Source organism: Taudactylus pleione, unplaced genomic scaffold (assembly GCF_031769625.1).
Source record: "Taudactylus pleione unplaced genomic scaffold, aTauple2 ptg000214l, whole genome shotgun sequence".
Classification (NCBI taxonomy): domain Eukaryota; kingdom Metazoa; phylum Chordata; class Amphibia; order Anura; family Myobatrachidae; genus Taudactylus; species Taudactylus pleione.
This window is the reverse complement of record NW_028284616.1, coordinates 7258700-7269293: the sequence shown is the minus strand read 5'-3', so window position 1 is coordinate 7269293 and position 10594 is coordinate 7258700. Positions and strand designations below refer to the sequence as shown.

General features: G+C 43.4%; 1 protein-coding gene across 1 annotated transcript; it reads right to left on the bottom strand.

The window, feature by feature from the left end:
- Nucleotides 1-942: 942 nt before the first annotated feature.
- HAPLN4 (hyaluronan and proteoglycan link protein 4) lies at nt 943-8409 on the bottom strand. The gene is made up of 5 exons (XM_088478421.1): nt 8349-8409; nt 7733-7853; nt 3432-3794; nt 3021-3323; nt 943-1510 (listed from the first exon to the last, which is right to left on the bottom strand). The coding sequence occupies exons 2-5, from the start codon at nt 7851-7853 to the stop codon at nt 1152-1154; spliced, it is 1146 nt and encodes a 381-aa protein (XP_088334547.1). The 5' UTR covers nt 8349-8409; the 3' UTR covers nt 943-1151.
- Between the last annotated feature and the right edge of the window lie 2185 nt (nt 8410-10594).

Here is a 10594-nt window from a genome sequence, read left to right as displayed (position 1 = left end):
AATGGATGCTGTGAATATCCCGACTGTGTGGATTCCGTTGCCCGAGCATACCCACCCCCTTTCTACATGTGAGCAGTAAAGTCATGATGACCTGAGATGTTTTCTAATGCCAGTAGCCCTTGGTGCTCACTGAGAAATATACCATTATAGTCTGGTTAATATCCTCATCCCAAATTGTATTAAATGTAATGAGATAAACAGTATTGTAAGAAATGGATACAGTGTATGTAGTAGAATCTGGTGACAATGTTCTGGGGAAACTTCCCCTCAGCAAGATGAACAATCTGTGAGTTCTCCTAACATGGCATGTAGAGGGATGGGTACGGGTTGCCGGAGCTGGGGATCCCGGCGGTCAGAATCCCGACGTCGGCATCCTGACAGGGATTGAATACCGACACTTGTCGGATAGTATTCTAACCCTTCCCATCTTCCTACCCTAACCTTCCCCCCCTAAAGCCTAAACCTAACCTCCTCCTCCCCGCACCCTAAAGCTAGCCTCCCCCCCTTAATAACCGTCCCCCTAGTGCCTAACCCTAACCATAATGCTAACCCTCCCCCAACCCCGTTACTTACCTTCGGGATTCCGCTGGTCAGGATGTCAGTGCCTGGATTCTGACAAGTGTCGGGATTCCGGTGCCGGTATTCTGAGCGCTGGAATCCCCGCGGCTGATATTTTGACCGCTCCACTAAACAATGCTTTATTTCAATTTCTTTCCCCACAATGTTCTCCCTCTTTTTGCATTCAGCTTTCTTCTTTTTAACTTTCCCAGCTGCATACCCTGATGTGTCTTCTCCTAATATACAGTATATTTATCATGTATTTGGCTGTTATGTGAAGCGACTTATCAGAAGGCACTGTCAGCTCACATATACATTAGATCACAAGCTTTTGGGTGATTTTTGTTTTCTATCAATGTAGTTTTATATAAAAGAAGACATGTATGGGTATTTATAGAAGATAAGGTACATACTAGTACAGCATGCTCCATCATCATGCAGTTTGCACAGGCCAGCTGATAGTTGCAGTGGCTTCATATGACCCCAGTGGTTTTCCACACACAGTCATAAAGTCCACTGACCCAGTTTTTCCCACGTCTATAGTCTGCCACTTTGCATCGATATGGCGGGCCGGGCCTGGGTAACCTCCGAGTCTACACATGGTTGGACTTCCATTGGTTGATTCCGGCCTTGATTTTTTCACTTTCTTTCTCTTGTTCTTTTTCTTTGTCACTCCTATAGCAGTAGACCCCAAATAGTTTATACTTTTTACTGGGAAATCCTAGGTTTCTCACTCCAGGTTCTGTACCTCCACACTTCACACGTGGGTTCACAATGGGGTAGCGGACACTGCCATCACCCAGCCATCCAGCTTCACATCTGTCCATAAGTTGTAGTTTCCAGGCTGCATAAAGTTGACCTACCTTGGCTAAAGAATCACCATTGTTTTCGCAGGCTTTCGTGGCCTCTGGAAAACTCATCTTGCGAAATGTCTTCAGAAAGTAAACTTTACCTAAAATAAAACATCTGTCATTAATGGGAAAAGCTCACTTTTTTTAGTTAATAATTTGTATACGTGTAGACATAATGACATTGCCAATTAATTCCTGGGTAATATGACTATCAATATTCTGCATTTGTTTTGTTTTTGTAATGATGTTATTGTGTTGAGGTTTATGAACACAAACAGATTTCCTGATCCGTGACAGTGATTACTAAGTAACATTCATTGTTCCATATTTTTGTTTTTTTGCTTACAGATCCTGCATGAATTATGTAATTTACATTCAAGGACAGTAGGTGTTGTGGGTCTGACTCAAAGTAATCTCTAGATGCTGTACCTCTTCCTCTATTATTGCCACGATACATTTTACTGGGTCAGAATGTAACAAACTACAGAGCATAAGGTTACTCTTGAAAATATGCTCTTATTTTTGTCATAAAAAATATTGAGCAGATTCCGGATATTTAGTAAATATTCACGGCAGATCATTTCAATACATAGATAAAATAATACAGGAATATTTACAATATAATATGCCCTCTGTTGTATAGTATAATAATTTCAATTACCTTTAGTACTATTATCATTGTTAGTATTGTTAGTTTATGGCATCTCTAATCTCACTTTATATAACATTATATGATGAAAGCTATATTAAAAGTCATGATATGTAATACAGAACTACAAAGGGACTTCAAATGTCTTTTTATTTACAATACTTAAGCTTTATAGTATGTTTCTCACTACTCCCTGATTATAATGTCATAATAATAATTAAAGAATAAAGGTTAGAATTAGGGATGTGCAGGCTCGGATAGGTTCGAGTTTGCACGCCGAGTTCGGATTTTTCCCTCCAAAAAAACGGAACTCAGAAAGAGGCAAAACGTCATCTTGCATGGACAAACATCATCACTCCTTGTCCAGGAATGGTGATGTTTGTCCATGCAAGATGACGTTTTGCCTCTTTCTGAGTTCCGTTTTTTTGGAGGGAAAAATCCAAACTCGGCGTGCAAACTCGAACCTATCCGAGCCTGCACATCCCTAGTTAGAATAGAGCAATATCGATAATATGACATTAACACATTACACGTTACTTGATTTTTTATTGGTGATATAAAAAAGAAGTGTGAACAAACAGCAAAGATTACTTTTGCAATGAGATTTTAGGTTTTGGAAGAGCATAGATTAATATAGAGAATCCGAGCACTAGCTATTCCCTGCCGAGCTGTTAGTGTTTGTCATAGGGAAGACTGTATATAAAATAGGAATTCTCTCAGTAGTATCTCTTATCTATTCTCACAATTCCTGCTGTGTGGTCCATATCCTACATTACCAAACAGCGAGACTTTTTTCTGGGACGAAAATGAATAGTGGGAAGAAAAATGGTGAAAATGAAGAAATTGTTGAAAACCATGATATAAAATCATAAAATAAAAAAAGACGCTAATCTTATAGATACACAGGTATAATATGTACATTCAATATGATATAAACATTGAATAAACTGAGTTTACAATACCATTGAGATTTGATGTAAAACAGAAGGCGTCATAACGTTCATTATCCTTGTGTCTGTAGCCGTAGTTCCTTACTCCAGTAGGGTTGTCTTTTTTTCCACATTCCTCCCTGGGTTTGGCGATAGGATATTGCACTGAGCCATCTTTCAACCATCCAGCATTGCACCAGTCAAGTCCATTCAGCCAGGCCTCATGGAGCTGATCATATGAAGCCAGGATGCCATCCTCCAATTTACAAGCCTGCTCAGCCTCATGAAAGTTCATACTATACCGTCCCAAGCGTGGGTGGTAAGGGAAGATCACACCTGAATTAAACATAGAACAGGGTAGTTGGATACTAAAGGGAAATATAAATACTTTTGCAAACTAAAAAAATATATATAGGCACCACACAATTAACTAATGTTATTTACCTTCTAAATCCAGTTTGACAGTCCCTGTGTCATCTTCTAGCTCATTGGTAACCTCACACTCATACGTCCCATAATCCCCCAGTGTAATGTTGTGAATGATCAATGAGGCATCTCCTGGCTCATGCTCTTGCAGAGAAACACGGTTTTTAAAGGAGCCAAATCCTCTTCTTTCCTTCCCCAGAGCCACAAACACATCGATGAAGGATGCAGGTTCATTTATTTTTGACCACTTAATGCGTATAGGTGCAGGTTCCTCTCCAGAATGCTCATAGTGGTAACGGCAGGGAAGAATTATGGAGCCACCCCGGTGTGTGCTCACTATACCTGGAGCTGTTTGTACAATCACTTCACCAGTCTCACTCTCTGTGCAGTGTGCAGGCAAAAGAGACAAAAGGTAAATAAATATATTAGGAGTTGGACAAATAAAAACTTTTATAAGTCTAATAGGCAGATGAGCACTGCTTCATGCAGTAAAACTGTATACTGATCATTTCCAATTTTAATATCATGCAAGGGAGATGTAGTGATCTATTGGCCTGATTCAGGGATGGACAGTATTGCACAGCCGTATGAAAGCGAATGTGCAATACCATCCAACTAATATTCTAATGCAGCAGGAGGCGTCTGTAGGTAAAAGACACCTCCTGTCAGCATCTGCGTTCCGAGTGTTGTGTCCAAAGACACAGCATCGCATCACGATGGTCGCAGTAATCGCCCATCTGAGTAAACTGAAGCTTCCTCAGAATGGCCAATGTACCTGCTCAGCCAGGGTCAGGAAATGACCCTGGCCCCAGCATTCCACAAAACGGGGTGATGCCTTTCCAGAAACGCAGGTCAACCACGCCCCAGATCTGTCCCCAAACGGGTTGGGAGTACAGCGTGCAAAGATGCAGGACCAGTTCTATAAATGGGCAAGTTGGTTAGGTGTAGTGTCCTATGTCTGTAAATAAAACTGAAATAGAGATTGTAATATGATCATGCCCAGAATTCAAAACATATTAGCTGTTTGTAGTGTTGAATGTTTGAATAGAACAATGTTTCCCAACTTGAGTCCTCAGGAACCACTAGCAGTGCATATTTTACAGATATCTTCAGATTCACAATATAAATAATTAGCACCGCTTTTAAAATATGTCAGCCAGTAATGAATACACTTGTGCACTAGCTAGGAGATCTGGAAAACATTCACTGTTAAGAGTTCCTAAAGACTGGGGTTGGGAAACAGTGGCATATAGTGGAGCAAACTCAGGATTTGCAGGGAAGGGTTCCACTACATACACAAACACAAACATACACACACACGCGGCTCCGATTGCCGCAGTCACAGTAAAATAAAAATTGGTCCATCAGATTCTAGGTACTCAGAAACCCCCCTTGCATGCGCCACTATACGGGGTGATATGATAATATCCAGAGACCAGGCCATGTTTGGAAAGTGTAGTGTCATATGTCTGTATAGAATTCATTGGTTTTATATCATGACAATGTGCGATGATCAGGGCATGCTGAATAGGTGTGTGCAGCTTCTCATATTTGTATAAATTTACTATAATTGTACTACCATTATGTTCTTTGATCAGATCATGTTGTGCCTCATTTTTGCATAGTATGTAACAGATTTGTACTATGATCATGCCTAACATTCAGAACATGTTGGGTGGGTGTAGTGTCCTATGACTGTATAGTATTAGTGAATAATAGAATTGTACTAGGATCATATGCAATGTTGGTTAGGTGTAGTGTAATATGCCTGTATATATTGTAATATAATTGTATTATGACCAGGGATCAGATCATAGTGGGTAAGCGTAGTTTCTTACTTCTGTATGAGGTATAGCAAAATTGTACTATGATCATGTGCAGAGATTTGGTCATATTGGTTAGGTGTAGTGTGACTGTCCTACATATCTATAGGGTGTAATAGAACTGTATTATAATTAGGGATGTGCGCCGGACCATTTTTGCCGGATTTGGATTTGGTTCTAATTCGTCGTCCGGCTTTGGATTTGGATTTGGATTTGCCAAACTGCGGTGACTGGCTTTGGATTTGGATTTGGATTATTTTACAAAAATTGACAAAAAAAGCTAAAATCACATAAATTGGTCTTTTTTTTCTTCCTAGAGTATTATTAAGCTCAATAACATTAATTTCCAGTCAATTTAGACCATATCACAGCTTATAATATTGTTTTCAACATTATTGGCCAAAGGTTGCAGTGAGCTGACTGGTTACTAAGCGACAAAGCAGCGGCACAACGACACAGACACCACAGTATAAAGCACATCTATGACACATTGCCACACAGCAGTGGCAGAAATGAAAAGTAGTGCACCCACCCAGTGGGTACGGCCAGCAGAGTCACAGTACTTGTTTACATAGTGGGCTACGGCCCAAGGAGTCACAGTGCACAATCTTATTCACATTACACCGCACATAGGGCCTGATTCACATTACACCATAAAGTAGTGTCTCTTATTTATGTTACGACACACAGTAGTGCTCCTTTTACACAATGCCCACAGTAGTGCCCCTTTTACACAATGCCCACAGTAGCGGTGTCCCTTACACAATGCCCCCAGCAGTGGTGCCCCCTATGCAGTCCCCTTAGTAGTAGGGTCCCCTATGCAGTGCCCCCAGTAGAATGCCCCCCAGTAGTATGCCCCCCATTAGCAGGCCCCCCCAGTAGTATGCCCCCATTAGCATGCCACCCAGTAGTATGCCCCCCATTAGCAGGCCCCCCCAGTAGTATGCCCCCATTAGCATGCCACCCAGTAGTATGCCCCCCCAGTAGTATGGCCCCCCCAGTAGTATGGCCCCCCCAGTAGTATGGCCCCCCCAGTAGTATGCCCCCCCCAGTAGTAGGCTGCCCCAGTAGCAGGCCCCCCCCAGTAGTAGGCTGCCCCAGTATTAGCCCCCCCTGTAGTATGGCCCCCCTCTGTAGTAGTAAGCCCCCCCCAGTAGTATGCCCCCCCAGTAGTAGTAAGCCCCCCCAGTAGTATGCCCCCCCCCAGTATGGCCCCCTCAGTAGTATGGCCCCTCAGTAGTATGGCCCCCCCAGTAGCAGACCCCCCCAGTAGCAGACCACCCCCCAGTAGTAAGCCCCCCAGTAGTATAGCCCCTCAGTAGTATGGACCCCCAGTAGCAGACCCCCCCTAGTAGCAGACCCCCCCAGTAGTATAGCCCCCTCCAGTAGTATAGCCACCCCCAGTAGCAGACCCCCCCAGTAGTATAGCCCCCCCCAGTAGTATGGACCCCCAGTAGCAGACACCCCAGTAGCGCCCCAGGCCCTTGCACAAGTAAAAAAAAAAAAAAAAAACTTACCTGTATCCCCGCTCCCGCGCCGTCCGCTCTGCTGTCACACGCTGAGGAGGGAGCCGGAAGACGGAGCTCATGTGTGAGCTCCAGCCGGCTCCCTCCGTGCAGCAGCCAATGAGAGTCTGTGTGACTCTCATTGGCTGCTGTAACAAACACACAGCTGCCGCTGGCGGCTGTGTGTTTGTATCTGTGTAGGGCAGAGCGCTATCACAGCGCTCTGCCCTACACAATAGGAGCCCTGATGTCGGATTCTCTAGTGAGAATCCGACATCAGGCGGCCGCCGTTCGGCCCCGAACGGTGATCCGAGTCAGTCGGGGAACGCCCGAACAGGGTTCGGGTGGACTCGGATCCCCAATGTTCGGAGCGGTTCGGATTCCACAGAATCCGAACCGCTCATCTCTAATTATAATTACAGTATGTACAGTTTACATTTGTGTCAACTATATTGAGTATTTCACACCCAGGAGGTACACAGTCACAGTCATGGGTTTACCAAAAAAGGCAATCAAGAAACATGCCTAGAGCAAAATTGTTTCCATGCAGGACCCTAGCTTAGGAGGAGTGAATGTCTTATAGGAGCGTACCCCACCCCATGTGTGAGTATTGTTTAAGTGCTGGGCCTGAGTAGTAGCTGTCAGACAAGTAATGCAGCCTGTATCTCTTCAACAATGGTGGGTCTACAAGGACAAGCATGAGCTGTCAGACACTATTGTGTTTATTCCCCCTGAACTACACACTGTCAGCTCCAGAAACACTATTATCTTATAGTCCTGGGTAACAGAAACAGGATTAAGTAATAGGTCTGGGAAATGCTGTATTCTGGGCACTATATTTCTTTGCTATAGCACAGTGCCATATGGTTTCATTTGAGATATGCATTATAGAGATAACTATTACCCATTAGATAATATCATATCTGTAATGTATGAGCCTTTTTGTGCCAATGTCTTATAAAAGTAGAGTAAGCCAAGAACAGTGTCTAACCTTGAACATGGACTATTTTTCTTTGTCCCCTGTCATGTTCTGCAGTAAGTGCTGGAGGAAGAATTACAGCCATGGAGAGAGCACAGGAGAGCAAGAGGTGTAAGACATGCCCAGGAGACATCTACAAGGGAAAGACATAGAGAAGATGAGAGGGATGGAAGGGAGCAAGTTAGAAGTATACGTGTACAGACAAATAACAGAGAGACATTGGGGCAACCCAGTGAGGTTGAAAGTGAGGATAGTGTGATAAGTATGGAAACTAGATGTAACACTGATGAAGCTTATAGTATTGTACTAAGTTATGCGATGTGCAGAAAGTTGTACGAGTTAAATGTCACACAACATTGCAGTCCCAAATCATAGCTTCCATTTATTTCTGGGGAAAGAAAAAGTTCAAATTCATTTACAGAATACTTTCTCAGTAACTGGCTACAGTGCAGACTTAGAATTCATTATAGTTAATGTATAATGCATCGGCACTTAGATAGTGGAAGATATCAGAAAGAGTAGTGAGATAAGAGAGGGCAATAAAGGAAATGTGTGCACAGCAAAACAGAAAATTATAAATATTTATTTTAAAGAATGAAAAAGAAAGAAATCAGTCATTAGAAATTACCTTCAAGCTTCTGTTACCACTGAACAAAGGTTTCTAAGACTGTCCCACGGATATATCAGCCAGTCCCAGCATCAAGCATAATGTGAACTGCACCAAAACACTGACACCCCCTTTCCCCTCCTTCCTCTTTCTTGCAGAGCCTGTGCTGGGATGGAGGAGGGAGAGATAGGGAGCAGCTCCATGTCCCATAGCTCAGTACTGCAGTACAGTACATTTCAAAACTGCAGGAGCAGACTGCACCAATCTGCCCCCAGTACAGCTTAGGACCTTTTCTCAGGGGAAGAATAGATACCATATTACATTTACAGATGTCTCCTGCCTTCACACTCTGAGGCTTGTACAGTTACATTTACATAAGGCATACCTTTCCAAATGTAGTGGTTAATTATGCATTATTGTGCTTTTAACCTGTGTCTACCAGATGGTACAAAAGTCCACACAATAATCCTGAAGTCTACCAATCTGGGGTATTGACAATTCTGTAGAGTAAGTTTCACATCAGGGGAACAACTAGAATTTCCTGGGTACTGTTGAAAAGATGTAACCCAGAGGCCTGATTCAGTATGGATCGCAATTGCGATCGCAGCTGCATAATCGCACGCAATGCAGCTGCGAAAATATGCTGATGTCTGCCACAGCTCCAGCATAGCGACGTCCACTACTGCTTTCTCACATCTGTAATATCTCCCAGTCCTGCGTATACATCGGTACCATAGAAGCACATCGGCTCCTCACGCACAATTACAGCAGCTCTAACCCGTTGCAGAAATTGCAGGTCTCGTCGCATGCAGTGAGTACTCAAGCTGTGTATGCCGTCGCAGTGGCTAATTTATGCACGCCCATGTAATGGTGTTCAAACTGACAGACACGCCTGTGTTTCTCTCTTATCACTCCCCCGTCATCACCCCCAAACACTCACAGCCTGTCACTCACTCTGCGATGGCTTTCTATCTGCATGCGTGATCACAGCGCAATCGCCACGCACGTACATTGCGGTGCATACACATGCACAATAGCTAACAATCGCTCAATCTGCACACGTAGTTGCAATTGTAACCGCTGCTGAATCAGACTCTATGGGCCAAATGTAATAGGGCGTCTGTTTTGGTAAATTGCGAGTTTTGTGCTGAACTCGCAATTTTTCACAACTCTCCAATGTAATAGGGTGTCAGTTCAATAGAACTCGCATTTTTTCAGTGTTACTAAAAATCCCCATTCTCAAACTCACATCCAGATGTTTTCACATTGAAAACAATCAACTCGCCCAATGTAATAGGGTGTCTGTTTTAGACTCGCAAAAAAAAGATAACCAAAAGTACCCAAATAACAGACCTGCTTCAGCATAGCGAGTATATCTTGAGCAGGTCAGATAAACACAGAAACATGCATATATCCATGAGATATGTGCATGTTTCTGTGTACACTTATGTAAAATTTTTTTTTTTTTTTTTAAAAAGGACATGCATTTCCCCCTCCCCACCCCGCAAAGCATAACTAGCCCCGGGCTTTTTAAAGCCTGTCCTGGTTTTAAAAATACAGGGGATAAGATGCGTAGGGGTCCCCTGTATATTGAGAACCAGCACATGGCTTTGCTGAGCCAGTGCTGGTTATGGAAAAACAGGGAACAAAACAAGTAGGGGTCCCCTGTAAATTCCATAACCAGCAGCGGACTTTTTCTAGCAGGGGGGTAATGCCACAGCCAGGGAAAACCTTTCCCTGGTTTCCCATGGCCAAAGCATTAACCCTGACCACTAGTCAGCCCAGGCCGGGGATCCCAATAAAGGGGTCCCCCTCTCCAGGGCACCCCAGGCCTAGACTGATAGCCCGGGGCTATCCCCGGCAGCCTAGGGCAGTGGGTGCTGGGTTGATAGTGTTTTAGTGTAGTGTAAAATAGTGGTTAAAATATTGTCTTTAGTTCTGGTACTACACGTCCCAGCAAGCCTCCCCCGCATGCTGGTATTTGGAGAACCACAAATACCAGCATGCGGGGCATTACGGGCCTGCTGGTACCTGTAGTTCCACAGCCAAAGAAATACGTAAAAAACACAACACACACCGTGAATGTAAAAGTTTTTTCTAACATACCTGCATACTCACACTTACACTCACACATACTCACCTAGAATCCGTAGTAATCCAAATGGGTACCTATAAAAAAAAATCCATACTCACCTCTCCTATGCGTAGGTCACGTCCTCTTCGTTCCAAGTAGGCATCCAAGGGGTTAGAATAAAAAAACGAGCTTT